The 20,985-nt window shown below is 42.6% G+C and overlaps 1 protein-coding gene across 4 annotated transcripts in view; it reads left to right on the top strand.

Annotated features, from left to right (window-relative positions):
* The window catches only part of COL26A1 (collagen type XXVI alpha 1 chain), a 211,159-nt gene that overhangs the window by 53,736 nt on the left and 136,438 nt on the right, over nt 1-20,985 (top strand). For 3 of the 4 annotated variants that reach the window (XM_087717247.1, XM_087717243.1, XM_087717245.1), the window contains exon 3: nt 618-721. In XM_087717247.1, coding sequence (XP_087573373.1) covers nt 618-721 — 104 coding nt within the window. The remainder of the gene's footprint in view (nt 1-617; nt 722-20,985) is intronic. The other variant, XM_087717244.1, reaches the window with a different exon arrangement.

Raw genomic sequence — 20,985 nt, 5'->3', positions numbered from 1 at the left:
AGCAATAGGTGGCAGCCATGATGGGTGATCCCTGCAGCCTGGAATAGCTGATAGGCAGTATTTCCGGGAGGCAGATCCAATTAGCTGCTCATGCTAAATCAGGCTATGCTGAAGCTGATCAGGCTGTTTGCTATTTGCTGCAAGGAGGCAAATTGCTGGAAGGCAGAGGCAGATTTTTTTTCCTCCTCAAAAGCTAGGTGCGTCTTATAGTCTGAAGCGTCTTATAGTCTGAAAAATACGGGACTTATTTTGTTTTTCACGCAATGGTTGCAGCATCTCCGTGATCATGCGATCAGAATTTGGAAGTTTGGCAACTGGCATGTATTTGTGATCACTTTTTGCTACTTTCTGGCAAGCAAAGTCTATGGGGAAGGCAGATTCACTTCACAAAAGTGTGACTAACTTAACAACCACAGTGATTCACGTAATGACCATGGGGGGAAAGTCATAAAATGGGGCAAAGCTCACTTAGCAACTGTCTTGACGAGCAATGGAAATGTTGGGCTCAATTGTGATCGTAAATCAAGGACCATCTGTATTGAACCTTGTTCCTATAAGCTTACTGATGTTGGCAGGTTTGGGCCTTAACATTGTGGATGACGTGTTGCTTGTGTTAGTTACAGGACCCTCATCCGACCCACGTACAAGATAGCTTACCGAACAGTAACTGCTCTTGAATGGCGATGCTGCCCTGGTTTCACTGGAAGCAACTGTGAGGAAGGTAAGAGTCCCGCATACTTGACAGAACTGCCCATCAAGAGGGTGTGTCTATGAAGCTGTGAGTATATCATCCAGCCTTCTCCCATTTGGTATCCTCTAGTTGTATTGGATTCTTACAATTCTAGTCAGCATGAATCTCAGCATGAAGACCATGGATGTAGGTCAGTGGTGGGTTCCGGATCCCGTCGCAACTGGTACACTGCAGTGGGGCCGAGTGTCCACCACGAGCACGGCACTGTGCACGCATACGCACCCACCGCCCTGCGACGCTCCAGCTGCTCGGCGGAGGTTGCGTAGATGCTGTACGCTGCGCGTGCATGCACAAATGGCCTGGTTGGCTTAAATACAGGCAAGGAATAAGGGTGGACAGGCCCTCCAAAGCACCATTCTGGTATGGTGGCCGCTGCTCCCAGCAGCCACCAGTACCCACCACTGATATAGGTCCACCTTCTATGGAGCATGGGAGGCTGGAATAAGCTAGTTAGAAATGGGAGTATTTACTGGTTTAGATTAGAAATACTGGGTTGTGATCCTATCAAAGTTTCCTCTGTGTTTACCCTTAAGCAAGAGTTAAATTTCTGAGGAGTTCATAAAGATGTGCTTTTATGGCTTGCAAGCCACACTGATTTTAAGTGATGTATCATTATGTGCTATTTAGACAGATAACAGATTTCTTTTCTCCCATGTTGCATTGTTTTTAGTCTACAACTTATTAGTAAATTTTAGTTCATGGCATTAAAATTGGACTACCCTTATTTTAATTCCCATGGCAAGAGGCAGGGAGCACTATGCATCTCCTGTTCTATTATTTCACAATTCGCTTTTATCCATCTGCAGTGGATCAGTCAGCAATTCTACCACGAGTTTAGATAAATCTTCTTCCTTTGTCTCTATTATATTTTGAAACCTCAGGTAGAATGCGGATCTTTCCATGTATCTCATGTTCTATACACATTTTCACCATGTTAGTCTCTGTTATATGATCAGACATGTTACAAGATGGCTCCTAGCAACTCACATGTGGTCAATCGGATAGTAGATGCTTGCCACAAAACACCCTGACCAAGCAGTGACCTATAGTAATTACTGAATATGTATTTTACATTTCTGTATTCTATAAATCTACATGCCTGTTTTCTTAACATATACATCCATTGTTTCAAATGTCTATGAATATTCTCAGTTATCCAGATCATAGTTGTGTCAAAAGTGGTTTTTATTTTGAAAAGGCAACTGGACTGATTTTTTGAGGAAAAAACAAGATGTTTTGCTTCCTATTTTGGAAGCTTCATCAGTTGTATTGGATGCTGTGGGAGATGGAAGGATAATTATTGAGAATTATTGAGATTAGTTGGTGGGAGAAGGAATGAGAGGTTCTGACAGGATGGTGGTGGTGGTGGGGAAGTGGAAATGGAAAAATTGTGGGGTTTTTGCTACTAATCTTAACTGTCAATAACTATCCTTCCATCTCCCACAGCATCCAATTCAACTAATGAGGCTTCCACGATAGGAAGCGAAACATTTCCCCCCCCCCTCATAAAATCAGTCCAGTTGCCTGTTCAAAATAAAAACCACTTTTGATACATCCATTATTACAATTATAATTGCATAATTATTAAAACACACAAGAGGAAAGCCCACTGTTTTTCAGTAAAGGTTGCTTTGCTAGGAATTTTAAGGGTGAGGCTTGCAATAAAACTCATTGATTTGCTATTTCTCAATCCCCTTCTCTCTCCTGTTGCTGTCCCCCCCCCCCCCCCCCCGTCAACCCTCTTCTTGGTTCTTGGTTTTTCCATTGTTAGTTCATTTGTTTATTAGTTTCTAAATGGCTGCAATCATGCCACTTTTGGCAGGGTATGAAAATAATTACAAAATGTCTAATCATAAAAATAGTACAACACAAAAATTAAAAACAGCAACTTAGAGCAATATAAACACACATGCTGTGTTCCCTCATTACATCAAATTTAAAAAATACTTTCAGAAGAGGTTTTGTTTTATCTTGTTTCCAGAAAGGCAATAATGTAAAGGCTTGTCTAGTTTCTTGAGTGAAGCTGTTCCATAATGTAAGACCATTATATTACAATAGCTGCCCAGAGTCAGTGATTGAGATGGACAGCCATAGAAATTGAACAAATAAATAAAAATGCATTATTGTACTGAGAAACAGCTTATCCTGGCTTCGGCCAACCACCCATTTCATAGACATGGAGAAACATGACTAATTTTTTCTGAGTTGTCTTTAGGTTGATGGGTTCTAGTTGAAAAAAGTAGTCCTGAAGGTGGCATCAAACCATATAAGACTTTATAAATTAAATTCGATACTTTAAATTGCATCTAAAAACCTATTGACAACCAGTGAAAGGCCCCTAACACAGAGGGATGTGTTCATGTGTCCAGAACCCAGAGGTGGTATTCAGCCTGTTCTCTCTGGTTCGGGAGAACCGGTAGCAGCAGCTGCGGGAGGCTTCGCCCACCCGCCCCAACGTCACGTGCTCACATTTGCGAACCGGTAGGGAAGGTAAGTGAATCCCACCACTGCCAGAACCTATTAATATGTGAGCTGTTCTGTTTCGGATGAAATGCAATTTGTGAGTGGCAGGGTCTAGTTATGCAATATCAGTTACTGTTGCAAAGTCCTCTTGCTCCAAGTAGGGCCACAGCTGATGAATCAGTCAAAGCTGGACAAGGGCCCTCCTAGCTAGATTTTCACCCAACCATCTGACAATTGCTTTTAGTTCAGAAGGATCCCCAATTCATGCAACTGTTCCAGTGGTGGATTCCAGATCCCGTTCCAACTGTACTGGTTGGAATGGGCCCAGCGGCATCCACATAGATGCGCACAGCATGCACAGCACGCACATGCATCTTAGTGCCTCTGCGAGCCTCTGTGACACTCCAGCTGCTTAGTGGAGTGTCACACAGGCGCTGTACGCACCATGCACATATGCGGAAGCTCCAAAGATTTGAAAGACCAGTAAGGAGCTCAGGCGGGCGGGCGGGCCCTCTGGAGCACCGTACTGGAATGGTATCTGGTACTCCGGGCAGGCTCCGGTAAGCCCGTACTGGGGCGTACCGCCTGCAACCCACCACTGAACGGCTCCCTCAAGATCAATGGTACCTATTTGAAGGATAATACTGGAGTTGACAGAGAACCTTGCTGAATAAACTCACCTTACTTACCCTCCTGTCAACAAGGCAGTGGTGGATTCCTACCAGTTCGGGCGAACTGGTACTGGTTTGGTGGCTGAAACTGGCAGCGACCCAGGCCTGCCCCCCCCCCCCCTTACACACAAACTGGTTTCCCAGTTGGTGCCGGCAGCGCAGCCATCTTGTTTTTCAGTTCTGTGCATGCGCAGAACAATTTTAATTGCACTGTGCATGCGCGTTCGGCGCACACACGAGTGAACTGGCAGTAGTGCCGGCCGGAACTCACCCCTGCAACAAGGGCAAGGTCTAAGACAACTCACTATGGCCAAAATGCCATGGCCAACACACCAAGGGCAACTTGCTGCAGGACCAGAGTTCCATCACTATTGAAGAAATAGTGGAATAGAATCATTAAAGGAAGGATGCCAAAGGAGGGACAAAATGAAACGTGAAAGACAAAAATTAAAATAATTTTTAAAATAATTAAAAGTACTTAAATTGAATTATTCAGTTCTTCCACAGTGAGTTGGCCTCACCAAGTTGTCCCATTCTGACAAGGGCATGCCTCTAGTTCCTTCCCTCTTTTTGCTTCTGTCAAGTCCCATGCAGCACATCAAAACATAATGAGATTTCGGTAAAGTATATTAGGTGAATACATAATATTGGAAGCTATAAGAAGAATTTCTCATCTTCTTTTATAGTGAGTTAACGGAGGTACTGTAGAGACTTTTTGAGTACAGTAATTTAAATGTTCCTTCCAAAGTATCTTAGCATCTAGGCTAGCTTGCCGTTTATGAGATAAGCTGCCTGGGGATTTTCATTCTCTCTCTTGAATGTTTATGTCTGCTCTCCCTTCCATTCTTTTCCCAGCCTCTTCACAATCTTTCCCAATTTCCCCACAAGGCATAGATGAAAAAGAATGTCATCTCTGTTGTTCTCTCCCATGTTCGGTTCCCCTGGCATCACCATCAACACTATTCACTTCTTGACCTAACAGGCTTCCTATAGCAGGGGTCTCCAACTGTGGCAACTTTAAGACTTGTGGGCTTCAACTCCCAGAATTGGTCGGAGAGCCCTGCCCTATAGGACATCACATTGAATGGATTCTCAAAGTTCCGAGGTGGCGCAGTGGTTAAATGCAGCACTGCAGGCTACTTCAGCTGACTGCAGTTCTGCAGTTCGGCTGTTCAAATCTCACCGGCTCAGGGTTGACTCAGCCTTCCATCCTTCCGAGGTGGGTAAAATGAGAACCCAGATTGTTGTTGGGGGCAATATGCTGACTCTGTAAACCGCTTAGAGAGGGCTGAAAGCCCTATGAAGCGGTATATAAGTCTAACTGCTATTGCTATTGCTATTCTGTATTATGAAGCGGTTATGGCTGCTCATGCAGATGGCAAATGCAGATATCTCACACTATGTCACACAAAGAGCAATTTCACAAAAAGGCAAGTTGTACTAGAGAGTTGCAGATTTCAAGTGCAATGAAGTAGTTGCACATATTTGTTTGAATAGAAGGCTGCTGACATTTCACAAGGATTGGTAAAAGCATATTGACTAATATAGGCTGAGCATAATCAGAAAGGTTTTAAAGTCACACTGTGGAGATTAAAACCCCTAATATAAGGGGAAACCCCTAATATAAGGTTTTCTGATAAAAATACATGAATGTTGTTAACATGGGACAAATAAAACAATTAAAAAAAAGAGGAGTCTGAACTTTTAATACTGGAAGGCAGATATGATTTGATATTCATGTCTTTGGAATGATTCCCATGATTGAAATATAGCAATCAAGCAATAGAATTTGTTTAGAAGGAATAGAAACAATTGAAAGGGAGAAAGAATTGCACTACATAGCACAGCACAGGATTCTTTATTGGCCAAGTGTGATTGGAGACACAAGGAATTTGTCTTCGGTACATAAGCTCTCATTGATATATATATGCTCACAGGCTATAAGTGATAATTCACATATGTCAAAAGTATTAGCTGTGTGCAACTCTAGGGCATGGTGCTCATCTTCATTTCTTGGCTGAGCCAGCATTGTCCAAAGATAATTTTCATGGTTATATGGCCAGCATGGCTGTACAGCAAAGGCACATGGAATGTTGTTACCCTCCCACTGAAGTGATACCTATTGATCTACTTGCATTCTTCATCCTTTTGAACAGGAATGAACTCTTGGCACTATTGAGGTGATCTTTGTGAATATAAAGGAACAAGAAGGAGCAAGTAAAAACAATACACTGATTGATTGCTAATATTACCATCCCAATCTGGAGATGACCAAGCTGAGCTTGAGGGAGGGGGGGGTCAAGCACGTCATCGGTCTTGAATCCCTTCATGCCCACAAGAGATCTCAGTCTAACCCACCTTGGATTCCAATGGCTCTTAATCTACCACGACTTTGCTTTGACTGTTAGTAGTTCAGGATTTTTTATGAGCGTGTTAGCATGCAATAAACCTGTATTCATTTGAATAGCCTTGCCTCCTGATTTCCTGCACTTGACACAAATAAGGAGAACACGCAAGTGATGTTTTCCAAAAGTAAACTCTGGATATTTTTAAAAAAAACATTAAATTAATGGAATTTCTGTTGGAACATAAAATCTGCCAAGCACAATCCTTCCAGTGATTTCATGAAAAAAAATACTCCATAGAATAGCAGATGAAATCTAAATACAAGATTCTGTTGCAAGAATGTTAATGGGAAAAGAATTTGGGAGATCCTCAAAATGGAAATACTGAAAACACAATTGCAAACACCTAGTGAGACCCAGAAGATGGGCCTTCTCCATGGTGGCTCCCTTTCTCTGGAACATTATTCTCCTGGAGATTAGAATGGACCCCACTCTTAACACTCTTCCGAAAGGCACTGATGATCTGGTTCTGCCAGTGGGCCTGGGGAACCCAGAGCGGGATGGAGCCCATTAAATGGCTCGTGTGATCTGCTGTTGCTGGGGCAGGGGGTGGGGGGTGGATTTGATTATATTATATTTATTTATTTGATTCTTTTTATTTGTTTACTTGTTTTAAATGAGGTTTTATATTCTGTAAGCCGTCTTGAGTCACTATGGGCGAATAGGCAGGAATATAAATAATTAATTAATTAAATAAGTAAGTAAGTAAATAAATAAATAAAATAAAACAATTCCGCAGATGATAAAAAAGAATAACAAAAAAAGCCAATTTCGCTTCACAAAATATTAGTGGCGATTTGAAAGCCAAAAAGATACATAAAGATTTGTCTGAAGCGGTGTAGGGTTTCCTGCCTAGGCAGGGGGTTGGACTAGAAGACCTCTAAGGTCCCTTCCAACTCTGTTATTCTATTCTATTCTATTCTATTCTATTCTATTCTATTCTATTCTATTCTATTCTATTCAGATGGTAGAAAGAGGGATAGATCACTTAATATAAGAAATTATAGGGGGTTGGACTAGTGGGTCTCAACCTTCCTAATGCAGTGACCATTTAATACAGTTTCTCATGTTGTGGTGACCCTCAACCATAAAATTCTTTTATGTTTTCCGTATTTTTCCCCAAAAATATGTTTTAGGTGACCCCTGTGAAAGGGTTGTTCAACCCCCAAAGGGGTCCTGACCCATAGGTTGGGAACCACTGGATTATAGGGAAGCTGAGAAAGAAATGGAAGGGAAAGCAGATCTAATGAAAAGATAAAAGGTGAAGCCATTGGCAGTTTATCTTACAAATGGCAACTCAGCCCAGATGCCAGAAAATTCGAACTCTCTTTAGAGTCAGACATCTCAGACTCTAAAACTAGCATAATTAATCCACTCTGTTTTTCACATTTGGTAACTTCAAGCTGTGTGAACGCCAAACTCCCAGAATTCCCCAGCCAACCTAAAGGAGGGTTGGAAATCCCTCTTGTGGTTTCAAGACTCTTGTGTTTATCCCAAGACTACCATTAAAGATACTTTACTGAAATTGATGTAGTTCTGGTTTTCTTGAACTTGCCCAGGTGTGTGGGAATTGACCTAAGCATACTGCATGCATATGGGTGGATGAAAACTAGAAATGGTATAAGGAATGTGAGAATGAGCAAAACTTGAGAAAGCATGCTAAGAAGATTAGATCCCACAGAGTAGGCCTCCTCCGAATTCCATCCGCCGGCCAATGCCGACTGGCGACCACCCGGAGGAGAGCCTTCTCTGTGGCTGCTCCGACCCTCTGGAACGAACTCCCCGTGGAGATTCGAACCCTCACCACCCTCCAGGCCTTCCGCAAAGCCCTTAAAACCTGGCTATTCCGACAGGCCTGGGGCTAAAGAGCCTTTGCCCCCTCCCTCGAATGGTATGGTTGTTGTGTGCTTTTTAAATTGTGTATTGTTTTGTTCGTCTTTTTTATTCTTTATTTGTACCCCTTCCCTTGACTTGGATTGTGAGCCACCCTGAGTCCCCTTCGGGGAAAAGGGCGGCATATAAATGAAATAAATTCAAATTCAAATTCAAGAATAAAAAGACTTTTATAGAGGTTTTTGATATTAGAGTTGCTTAAACCATTCTAAGTGTGAAAGCTTTTGAGCCTGACAGTTGTTTCAAGTTTAAAATGGGCTGTTCCATCCTGACAACCTTCCTGGAAATGTTCTGAGCTTGAAATGGCTCCGATAAATATTTTGAGTTCAGAATAACCAATCCCGATCTTGAAACAGCTGTTTTGAGTTCAAGAAGTTTGCACTCAACTATCTAAAATAAAAAGAGAAGAGAATCAATAAGTCAACAACTCAGTGAAGGCATAAAAGTGTTCACAGGGAAAGCCAGAACTCTTGTTTTGATTCTGTTCTCTCCAATATAAGTGATATAAATCATTAGGTAATTTTGAAGAGCGAGATTAAAGAGCAGAAGTATTTTGGGACTACTGGAAATATGATTGGGGAATACCTAAATCTCCAAAGGAATTGAAATGAAGGAACCAGCTAATGGTTTACCTTTTTGTTTTCATTCATTCATTCATTCATTCATTCATTCATTCATTCAATTTGTATCTCGCTTGCATTACCCTGTTTCAGAGGTGGATTCCTGCTGAACCGGTAGTGGAATTCCGGCCTGAGTCGCAGAACCGGCAGCGACCCAGGCCTGCCACGCCCCTGAACTGGTTTCCTTGCTGCTGCTGAGCTGCCGCCATTTTGTTTTATAGTGACTGTGCATACGCAGTTCACTGTAAATTGTTCTGCGCATGCGTGAGGAACAATTTACAATGAACAGCACACGCGTGCAGCTCGCACGTTGCGCACACATTGCGAACCGATAGTAAAATCTGCAGCAACCCGCCTCTGCCCCGTTTTCCTGAAAATAAGACCTCCCTGGATAATAAGCCCAATTGGGCTTTTGAGCGCATGCACTAAAATAAGCCCTCCCCTAAAATAAGCCCTCCCGTAAAATATTTAAACACGTGCGCAGCTGGTCTCTGCCATTTCCTAGGGGAAAGAGGGGACATGCCCCATGTGCCCCACGGCCATGTGGAGGCCATGTGGAGGCTGCTCCGGCAAACCCCTAGCTACTGCACCCCTTCTCTTAGTGGCGGCCACAAAAAGAATGGCAGGCCGAGCGACGCTAGGGCTGGCGTGAGTGTGCCAGAAACAGAGACAGAACTTCCGCCCCTCTCTGGATCAGCTGATCTACCGAAGTTAAGGGTCCTCCTGCACTCCAAAATAATAAGACCTCCCTGAAAATAAGGTCAAGTGTTGGGGTCAAAACCATGTCTTATTTTCAGGGAAACACGGTAGCTTTGAGAAGTTATTGAGAACTGATGAAGGGTCAGGCAACTGGAGGAATATTGTTTCTTCCTTTCAGAAAGGAGGAGATAAGGGGATGGGGAAAGAAAAAGAAAATCATTGGAACTAGATCAGCCAGTTTCCATCATTCTGAGGTGGGTAAAATGAGGACCCAGATTATTGGGGACAATATGCTGATTCTGTAAATAGCTTAGAGAAGGCTGTAAAGCACTGTGATATGGTATATAAGTCTAAGTGCTGTTGCTATTTAGATGAGGATTTTACTTCAATATATACTTTTATAGATACCTTTATACTGAATTATGTATTTTTTTTAAAAAATGCTGTATATTTGTAGTCAAAGTGCTTCACAGAATTTGGAGAAAGACCACTATGTTCCACATATAAGATGTGAAACAAGTCAGTGTGAATTAAAGTTTGTTTAATTGCTTTCTCAATTTACTTTCTTAAGCTTCCCTAGTTTGCTCTTTAGTGATTTATTTTCTGAAGCTCCTTGTCATAGTTTGCATGGGTATACATAATTTTTTAGGCTACCTTTAAAATGGGGTTGGATTGTTTTCAGTTTGGTATGTTGTGAAAACCTAGCTATTTTCTTAGTCTATTGTGTGAACTAAAGTATTAAGTAACTCCAGGCTTATGTTTGATGTAATGTATTGTATGAGTGCAGCAATTGTATTTTTTTAAGTTTAAGTTTAGTGTGAGCACCAAATAAGTCCAACGTCATATCACTTTCTTTACTTTTTCAAGACTTATTATTGTCAATCAACCAGAGGTGGTATTCAGCAGGTTCTGACCAGGTCTGGAGAACCAGTAGCAGAAATTTTGAGTAGTTCGAAGAACTGGTAAATACCACTTCTGACTAGCCCCGCTCCCATCTATTCTCTGCCTCCGGAGTCCCAGCTGATTGGGAGGAAATGGGGATTTTGCAGTAATCTTCCTCTGAAGTGGGGAGGGAATGGAGATTTTACCGTATCCTCCCCTGCCATGCCCACCAAGCCACGCCCACCAAGCCACACCACACCCACCAAGCCATGCCACGCCCACCAAGCCAAGACACGCCCACCAAGCCACACCCACAGAACCGGCAGTAAAAAAATTTGAATTCTACCACTGCAGTCAACCAATGGAAAAGCTTGCCTTTGGAATTTGTGGGAATTTCATCACTGGAGGCTTTCAAGAACAGATTGGACTGTTGCTTGTCAGAAATGGTGTAGGGTCTCCTGCTTGGGCGGGGGATTGGACTAGATTACCTACTAGATTACCCTTCCAACTCTGTTAATCTGTTAATTTGTTATTGGGTAAATCCTAACAATAAGGAACTTAAAATAAGAATTGGGAATCAGCTACATAATTTTAGTTTATAGCCTATCCCATTCTAGTAAGTTGTAATAAAATGTGGAAATAACTTTGGGGGAAGAGAGGAAGAGATATTGCTTAGGAACCAATCAGATAAAAGATGCAGGAGCTCCCAGTGGCCTAAAAATCAGAAAAAGAAACTTAGAAAGGACCCTCCCTAATGGATCAAGCAGTTAAAAGTGGTAACAAGAAGTTTTGTACATTCAGATTTGCAAAATTCTGTCAATGTATCTTACATTGAAGTAGAATTACCTCATGTAATTGTGTTTCCTGTCTGGTTTAACCAGGAAGCCTGTGATAAGCAGGAAGAGATAAACTGCCCAAACTCACTTAGGTGAGATGGGTGGTGTAGCAATATGATAGACAACCCACGTGTATTAAAGTAGGATATTACAGAATTAATGGACATTTGCTCCTCTTTGTTTAGGGCCCAGTTCTGGTGCAATTCAGCTAAGAACAAAAGCAAAAGAAGGATGGGCCCATAGTTTAGAAGAAAAAGTAATAAATGACTCCTAGAGTGGGATTTCAGAAAATAGCTCTGCAAAATTGCCCTGTGTCAACACAGACATAACATATTCCATAGAAAGGAGGACATCTAATGAATATAGAGGAATTATTTCCCTAAAGAGGAAAAAGTGATGATTTAAAGCTCACATATGACATAGAATTGAGTGAACTGCCAGAAAGATTTCTTCACAGGCTGGAGTTCTTTTCTTTTCTTTCTTTCTTTCTTTCTTTCTTTCTTTCTTTCTTTTTTGTCAGCTGCCTGGTTAAGAATTAAAATTCCTGAGATAATTATAATCTAAACAATCTGTAGCCTTTAGCATTAAGGAGGTGCCCACCAGCTGGTGATGGTTAAGTGGTTACTTTTCTCTGAATCTATTAACAAAGGGTCAAGACTTTCGGTTTTACTCTGAAATGAGATTCAACAATATTCAACTCTACAAAGCAAAAAAAAAAAGTTGCTGGAATGGGGAGAAACTGATTTTTTTTTTAACAACAAAAAATAGGATAAAGAAAAGGAATGCCAGAGAATCCAGTCCATGGGAACATAATCCATATGAAGTAGACAAATAAATACACTCAGGCAATAGGCGTGGGGTCTGGTTATTTGAGGAAACGCCTATCTTTCATTATTTTTGCCCAACTGATAAGATTCAGCCCCAGTTGGGTGAATGTTGTGCCAAGTGTGCATTACAAACTTGTACCTGCAATCATCTACAGGAAATTACCTGCAGGCTTGTGTTGGAGGGGCGATAGCTATGCACAATTAAACTAATTTTAGATAACAGATGGATAGATTCTTTTTCATCTTTCCAGGTTTCTGACACATCCTACGCACAAAAATTACAGATTGGCTGTAGCTTGTCTCTTGGCCTTAACTGCTAAAAAGTTTTAGGGCATGGTGGCAGAAAAATCCATTAGCATAGCAGCTTCAAGACTGATTTGCAAATAAAATAGATTGATGCATATTCTCTGTTTTGCATTAGGTAGCTTCATACAAGCGAATCAGAGGAGGTATTTGGCTAGTTCAGACTGGTTTATCCAAACCGGTAGTGGCCTTCTCCGGATTCCATCTGCCAGCTAATGCTGGCTGGCGACCCCCGGGGGAGGGCCTTCTCTGTTGCAGCTCTGGCCCTCTGGAACGACCTCCCCATTGAGATCCGGATCCCTACTACCCTCCCAGCCTTCCGTAAAGCTACTAAGTTCTGGCTGTTCCGGCAGGCCTGGGGCTGTTGAAGTATCCAGCCCCACTTTAATTGTGAATGTTGTTGTATTTTAAATTTTGTATTGTCTTATTTATCCCCCTTCCCTTTTTATTGTAAGCCGCCCGGAGTCCTTCGGGAGTGGGCGGCATACAAGACCAATAAAACCAAACCAACCAAACCTAGTGGAAATCGCGGGTGGGCCCATCCACCTGCTCCAGCTTTATGCCATCCTATTTAGGCACGTTTTTGAGGCCGGGTGTATGTGTGGAAGGCACACACGATATCAAAGCGCATGCACAGAAGGCCAAGCACATGTGTGGACACCAGTGGTGGGCTACGACCGGTATGCCCCGGTACAGGCGTACCGGTGCTTGCCGGGAGCATCGGGTACCGTTCCAGTACCATGCTCCGGAGAGGCCGCCCGCCCGCTATCCTTACCTGTATTTGAGCTCTTTGGGGCTTCTGCGCACAGAGCATACAGCGCCTGCGCAATGCTCTGCCGAGCAGCTGTAGGGTGGCAGGAGGGTCTCAGAACGTCATAGGATGTAAGGACACATGCGTGTGCTGCATGTGTTCATGTGGAAGACGCCGGGCCCCGTTGCACCATACTGGTTGCACCGAGTTCCGGAACCCACCACTGGTGGACGCACATGCTCACATTTGCGAACCGGTAGGGAATGTAAGTGAATACCATACCTGAAGCGAATCCTTCTCAGTCCTTCAAGCATGCAAATCTAACAATTTAAGGTTAATTTTCTTTGCAGGGTTATGGCTAGATAGTCAAATACCATCCAAATATGAAGCAGAAACTTTATAAATGGAAGGGGTTTTGAAGAAAGAAGAGATGTTGCTTGTTTTGACATAGCTTCCTGTCCCTAGTGAAATTTCATTTTGAGTTCATTTGGAACTTAAAAGGATATATACTTTAAACATTCAATTGATTTGATTTTTCATTCACTTATGTTTGTTTCGGTTCCCTTTATTTCTCTTTTATTTTTGACATCAATTTTAACAGAAAACTAAGCCAGAACTTTGGAACTTTTTAACTTTGATGTTTTTCACTTATAGTATGCAAATGATTTTGAGGTTACTAATGTAATATCTTCCAGCATAATAAAAGGAAAGGGCCAATCTTTCTCATTTTGGTGCCTTCCAGCTATCCTAGATGATGTCTCTTAGTATCCTGCTCCAATAAGAGCATTCATATACACATTGTCAGGGAAGGCTGCCATAGGCATGAAGAAAGATACGCAAAATGTAAAATTTATCTGCTTACCCTCCCCCCCAAAACCTTGAAAGTAGTGTTTTTTTCCTTATGCTCAGCAAAGCTCTTGGGATAGTAGAAAGACCTTGGGATCAAAAGAAGAGAGAGCTTTACTGATTTTGTCTCGTGTCAGAAATGCAGGAAGTAGAAAGGGGGAAAATATTAATTACATTACAAAAACATTAAAAGCTTTAATAAAAGCATAATTTATACAGTTCCAGCCCAGTGCTGGGCTACATTGATGGCAAGGATATTTGCGACCAACAAATGTATGTATGTTGATCCCAGGGGGCACTGTAAAAGATGGATAGTTGTTTGAATCTGTGACATTTACCGCAGTGGTGGGATCCTACTGGTTGAACAACCGGTTCGGTGATTGCTTGTGTGCGCAGTTTTGAGAAAAAGTACCTTCTGCATTACCGCTGGGGAGTAAAACAGCTGAGGCGTGGCAATCCGCTCTGCCATGCAACTCAGCTTAGAAGATAGTATAGTAGTAACTGTGAGAGGGATCTTGGAATCCTAGTGGATAACCATTTAAATATGAGCAGCCGTGTGCAGCAGCTGCCAAAAAAGCCAACACAGTTCTAGGCTGCATAAATAGAAGGATAGAATCAAGATCACGTGAAGTGTTAATACCATATTATAATGCCTTGGTAAGGCCACACTTGGAATGCTGCATTCAGTTTTGGTCGCCACGATGTAGAAAAGGTGTGGAGACTCTAGAAAGAGTGCAGAGAAGAGCAACAAAGATGATTAGGGGACTGGAGGCTAAAACATATGAAGAACAGTTGCAGGAACTGGGTATGTTTAGTTTAAGAGAAAGAAGGACTAGGGGAGACATGATAGCAGTGTTCCAATATCTCAAGGATTGCCACAAAGAAGAGGGAGTCAAGCTATTCTCCAAAGCACCTGAGTGTAGAACAAGAAGCAATGGATGGAAACTAATCAAGGAGAGAAGCGACTTAGAACTGAGGAGAAATTTCCTGACAGTTAGAACAATTAATCAGTGGAACAACTTGACTCCAGAAGTTGTGAATGCCCCAACACTGGAAGTCTTTAAGAAGATGTTGGATAGATATAGGTGAGTTAAATGCAGGGGCGGGCGGATAGGCCCACTTCATCATTGGAGTGAATTGGTTCGCTCCCAACTGATGGTTGGAGCTACCAGTTTGCCCAAACCGGCAGAATCCCACCCCTGATTTACTGCCACATTCGCACTAAATGTCCTGTGAGAGAAGCCCCATTTTTCCATGTGATCTTTAGTTCTAGCCAAGCCAGTGTTCAATCTATTTAAACTTCTCCAAACCATCCATTCCTCTTCCAAACCTCCAGGCAACTCCTTAAGTGGTTCTATCCAATCATGAAGATTTTTTTAAACTTGAAGTTTCCATCTTTTTAATCATTCTTTTTGAGGTGTACGAACAATCTCCTTGGGGCAATCTAAAGAGCTTCTTCTTAAGTCACTGACTTAAGTCAGTGACTTAATTTCTTTTTGTTGGGAAGACTTGGCCAACTAATGGGTGTGCGTCACGTGACGTATTGGACCTTTCCTCCCCTTCGCTAAACCAGGGGGTGGAGCCAGCATGTAACGCATATGGCCTGCGGGCTTGACACCCCTGATGTAACTCCTTTTCATATTCCATATCTTGTGCTCATGTAAGAACTTTACTTACAGTATAAGGATACAAAATTAGTTAAATTCCTAAGAAAATTTATCCACGTTTATTTCTGTTATGCTCCTTATTTTGAGATGATTTATCCTTGGGTTTTTTTAAAAAAATTTTTTTTATTTATTTAAGAAAATGTACACAGCTCTCTCTCAGTGACTTACAAAAGCCTTTTCTTTACTAGTTTGTAAAATAAATGATTGTTTTGTTTGAAAGCTGTGTAGCCGTAGATCCTGAAACCTCATCCCGTTGGATGGTAGCTACCCTAATTGTTTTCTCCTGCCTCATCAGAGCCTTACAAAAAAGAGTTCAGAAGCCATCAAGCAGGAAAAGGGCATCCAGCTGAGATCAGGCTTCTTACTGGTGAAGTGTTCTCTGTACCATGGAGTGGTGTTGTATGACCACATTTGTTATTTTATGAAAGCATTAAGGATTGAAGGTTTTTTTTAAAGAACAGAGAGGAGAGAAAGGAACTAGGAAGGAAAAAAAATAGTTGGAGGCCACACATTTGAAATCTTAAGGAGAGATGCAAAGTTTTAAGTATATCAGTATGACATCTTGGTTCCAATTCAAAGTGCTGGTTTTGACCTTTAAAGCTCTTCATGGTATGAGGTTGGGTTATCTGAGGAACCACCTCTGCCCGATTACATCTGATTGTTTCAGAAGAATCCACTGGTTCTTGTCCCTTGGGTAATTACATTTGGCGAGTCCAAGGAGGAGAGGTGCCAACTCACAAAGCATCCCGGGCCTGCTCTTGAGTTGCCATAGGACAGGGGGATGGGGAAACTGCGTGGCAGCCACAAACAGAAGCACATTCCATGCATAACTTTCCCAAGGCTGTCTTCCAGGTTACCCGCAGCAGCCGGAGGGGTGTGATTTCTACAACCCGGGAAAGTGCTCCATTGGAGAATGTGATTTATGACACCCTGGAGGGAAGAGGGAAACAGGATCGTAATTGGGTTATAAATTACGTGGGGTCAGAGTTGGCTTCAATTGGACAACATGCTGACATGTTGCTCCTAATAAATAACTGGATTTCTTTTGAAGCTTGGCTTGAGACTCATGGTTTAATTAAGGCATCCATCAGAATCCTGACATGAGCCATCTCTGCCATGGCACTTGCCTTACATGGAACAATATCTTTTTTGAAGTGGGAACAGTTCCACCCTTTCTTATTTTTGAGAAGTCTCTCAAGACCTGGCTTTGTCATCAACCCTAAGGGTCTCAGGACCAGTCAGATCTTGAGGTGGCTCCATTGCTGATCAAATCTCTTGTTGGCATGTGTTTAATATAACAGCAGCTGACATGTTTATTCTTTTTTTTTGCTATGTTGCCCGCTGTCACTTCTTGTGAGATGGGTGGCCATATAAATTTGCTAAGTAAAGAAGTAAATAAAGCTATTAAGCAGTGGAACAGACTCCTTGTTGGATTTACAGTAACTCTGTCAATAGTTTTAAACAAATGCTAGAGAGCCAATTGCCTGGGATGAGAATTCCTAACTTGGGCAAAGAGTTGAACTAGATCAGAAGTGTCATACTCAAGGCCTGTGCGCTGGATTCAGCCCACAGAGTGCTTAAATCCAATCCACGGAGCCAACCTGGAAATATCAAAGGGCCAGCCTACGGTGCCTCTGGCAGCTAAAATGGGCCTTGTGTCCCCACCCTACACCTTGTTTTCAACTGGAGGTTGGGGAGGGCAAAAACGAGGTGCAGGGGAGCTGCGCGTGGATCCTCCGCACCCCATTTTGGCCAGCAGGTGCTGCAGGAGGCATCCATCCTATTTCCGCACCTTCCCCCCAATCCCCGACCCGTGGAAAACTACAATGCTGATCCGGCCCCCAAAGAAATGCAGTTTGACAGCCCTGACTTAGATGATCTCCATGATCCCTTCCAGTTCTGATTCTATGATATTCAGTATTTCTGACCAGAAATCTTATAAACAATCTGTTAAAAATAGTTTGTTCATGAGAACTAAGGACTGAAGGCCAAATTTGAATAAATCAATCTTTACTTAGCAAACTCTTTGCTATTGTATAAATTTCAGCCATACTAATTACCAACTTTTTAAATTACTACTGATCCAAGAAGAATTGCTTTTTCTAAGAATTATTATAATAAAGCAGGCAGCTAGCAGCAACAAATAAAAGTTTGAGTGGGCAATGTATAATGGGACAATTCACCCTGGCCAGCTAGACCCAGTCAACCCACTACAATTGTCTCCCTACAGCCAACTCACTGTGGGACATCTCGCTATGCACAATTCATTTGTCTCTGTCTTGAGTTATCCTGCGTTGAACTATCCCATGATGAGTTATCCTGCTGGCCAGCTGATTTTTGGGTCTCTGCTGCGCACGTGCAGGGGGTGGGGTGCATGCGGGAGACGTGCGTGCGGGGTGGGGGTGGGGGGTGGCACAGCCTGTTTTTGCTCCCAGGAGGCTACAGGGAGGCCTACTAGGCCCAAAATGGGTTATGTGGGCACGCATGCGCATGTGCAGAGGGCAGGGGTGACGTGCTCATGCGCAGGGGATCATTGCATTATGGATGCAGGCGCACATGGGCGCAGTCACACACGTGCGCAGAGGTGCTTTCGGCACGCGACAACTAAAAGGTTTGCCATCACTGTCCTAGACCCTGGGTAACAAGTAGGCAGTGGGTGATATGAGTGTAAGGTGCAGTTCTTATGTAGTCTGTCACGTGCCTTCTTAAGTTGGCTGCGGATGGGATAGAAAATTTTGTACTTTCTTCAGTTAGATTACTAATCTAACCAATTTCTTTATGTGGAAGGAGACTACTAGTTATCTTTCACTTCTGACAGCAAAATATCTGGAGAGTTTCTTTGCTACTTAAAGGAATTATCTGATTCCAGCTGCCTCAATCCTAGATTCAATATTTCTATCATCCTTCTATTTTTTGATCATGGAAGATGCTGCAAATTAATCCGTGTGATGAAACATGTGAGGCACACTAGCCTTGGGGACTCATCAGTATTTATTTGTTTATTCCTTTCGCTTGTATCTAGTTAGGCTGGTAAGATAATGAAGAACTTAGCGGGAGTTGTTTTTTTGGCTTTGAAGGCCTTTATTCAAACAATTCTGCTGTATAATAAGCTTGACTTTATTTCTCTCTCTCTTTCTCTCTCTCTCTCGCTCTGTTTGGAGCAAAAGGAGTTTTTAGCTAGAACAGGAAATGAGCCTATTCAGCCACCCAGACTGCTAAATCCTGATATAAAGACCATATGGAAGGGGGCAGCCCAGAGGTGATGTGCACTAATTATTGCAACATGCATCAACTTGATTGATTTGAATCCAAGATAATGCTGACACCTCAACCTAGTCTGTTTCCCTTCTCCCATGTGCTTAGAAGTTCAAAGACGGGGATCTTCTCTGGGGAGGTTAAATGTCCCCCATCAACTTGGAATCTTGGCACCAATTTGATGTAGCCAGCTAATGACAACTGTTTTACGTTTGCTCATATAAATGTCAACCCTGTCTTCTGTCCTTTTTAGATGCAGATTTTTTAAATGTTTTAAAGGAATAGCAGCAATTCACCAAGGGCGACAATTGCTGTACCTGGTTATTCTGGGAAGGGTAGTTTGCAGGCTGTGACTTTGTGGTAGTTCAGGATATATATGGGGTCAAACGTACTTCCCTTAGCATATTTTTTTTCTAGAATGAAGCAACTAGCTCTTATGAAGGTATTGCTGTGGTCTACCAGTGGCGTGTGGAGAGGAGATCACAGCAGAGTTAGACAGCAAGGAGGTTGGGGAGGAACATGGGCCAGTCCTGGAGTCTGGGGAAGGCTCTGACGAGGGCTCTGCGTTGGAGGCAGAGAGGAGACCAGGCCCATATGGGAGTTATATGCTGCCTCTAGGGCCTCCAGAGTCGGACAGCAGCGAGGCAGAGGAACAGGCTCCCCTGTTCCCAGTGCGCGTATGCGCAGAGCTGCCAGAAGGCAAGAACAGTTAAAAAGAAGGGACGACTTGGGAGTAAGGTTTGGAGGTGATTGGCCCTTCCCATAGGACATAAAGGAGGAGCAAAGGCACATGAGCCTTTGCAGAAAGCAACTTGGCTCACGCTGGTCAGTTTATCTTCTGAAAATCTGTTTGGACTCTTTGCTCCATGTGGCCTTGCCAAGCTAATTGCCAATTTTCAAAGAAAATAAAGGTGGGTGCTTATCAGCCTTATCCCGAAGGACTTTGACTGCCTGCTGTAGAACTCTTTACTACTATTTGGAACTCATTACGGGCTGTGAATGAATATAATTCATAGCCTTTGAAATAAAAAGAGGATTTTTGGACTTAATTGTGTGCATTTTACTGTATCAGGAAGCCTAGGTCAGAACAGATATGCCTAAAGGTACGTCCATACTACCTGCAGTTTAATGTAATACGAAAAACTTCTAGAGAACTGATTTAAACAGTTCTGCTAAGGATGTTCCTGCTGCCACTATTTACATTTTCTCATAGAAACTGATCTTCATAGCTATTCTTCATTTGACCATAGCAGGTTCTCTAACAATGTACAAAAATGTTTAGGGACATCTGGTCAAACTGTATTTTTCATTGACTACCTAAGCCAGGGGTGTCAAACTCAAGGCCCATAGGCTGGATCCGGCCCATGGGATGCTTAGATCTGGCCCAGCGAAGGACTGGAAACAGCGAAGGATTGGCCCACGTTTTCTCTGCCAGTGAAAACAGAGTTTGAGAGGGCTGCGTCCTCCCGAGCTCCGTTTTTACTGGCAGAGCCCTCAGGCCACCACAGGTGCCCCCAACACGAGTGATATTGAGCTGGCCACGCCCACCCTGATCAGAACCCCCCCCCCCAGGTAAAATACAACCCTGATGTGGCCCTCAATGAAATCGAGTGTAACACCTCTGATCTAAGCAAACAAAACTTGCACAACTTCAGTGTGGTTGAAAGTTAAGCCTTTGCCTGCAAAGTTGAATGCACATTTATATGCAGTCAATTACAGATTCAAATTAAACACGAATATAGCATAATTTTGGATGCCCTTCCCTTTTTTTGGCACACTTTCTTTGGAAACAATAACACTTGTAGATATGTCTTGTGGTTTGCTAGGCTAAATTCTTGCTTTTGGAGTTTTTTCTCACTCTTTCTTGCCCAATTTTTCTTGCCCAGAATTATTGTTAAGTTTCTTTGCATGCAGTGCATTTTTGAGATACATTATGGAGATTTCCTATTATGTTCGATTCTGGGTAGTGTAAATACTATTCCAAAAACCTTTACTTTTCTCCTCTCTAATTAAAGAATTTCAGACATTTCAGACATATTTATATATAGCAGAATGCATTCTGTCTTCTATCTGCAGAATGTTTCTTCTGCCACTGGCTACTACAACATAATCTCAA

The sequence above is a fragment of the Thamnophis sirtalis genome, unplaced genomic scaffold, assembly GCF_051295495.1.
Source record: "Thamnophis sirtalis isolate CommonGarterSnake01/CBP01778 unplaced genomic scaffold, rThaSir2_p1.2 scaffold_6, whole genome shotgun sequence".
In the NCBI taxonomy this organism is placed as follows: Eukaryota; Metazoa; Chordata; class Lepidosauria; order Squamata; family Natricidae; genus Thamnophis; species Thamnophis sirtalis.
This window is presented reverse-complemented; position numbering and strand designations above follow the sequence as displayed.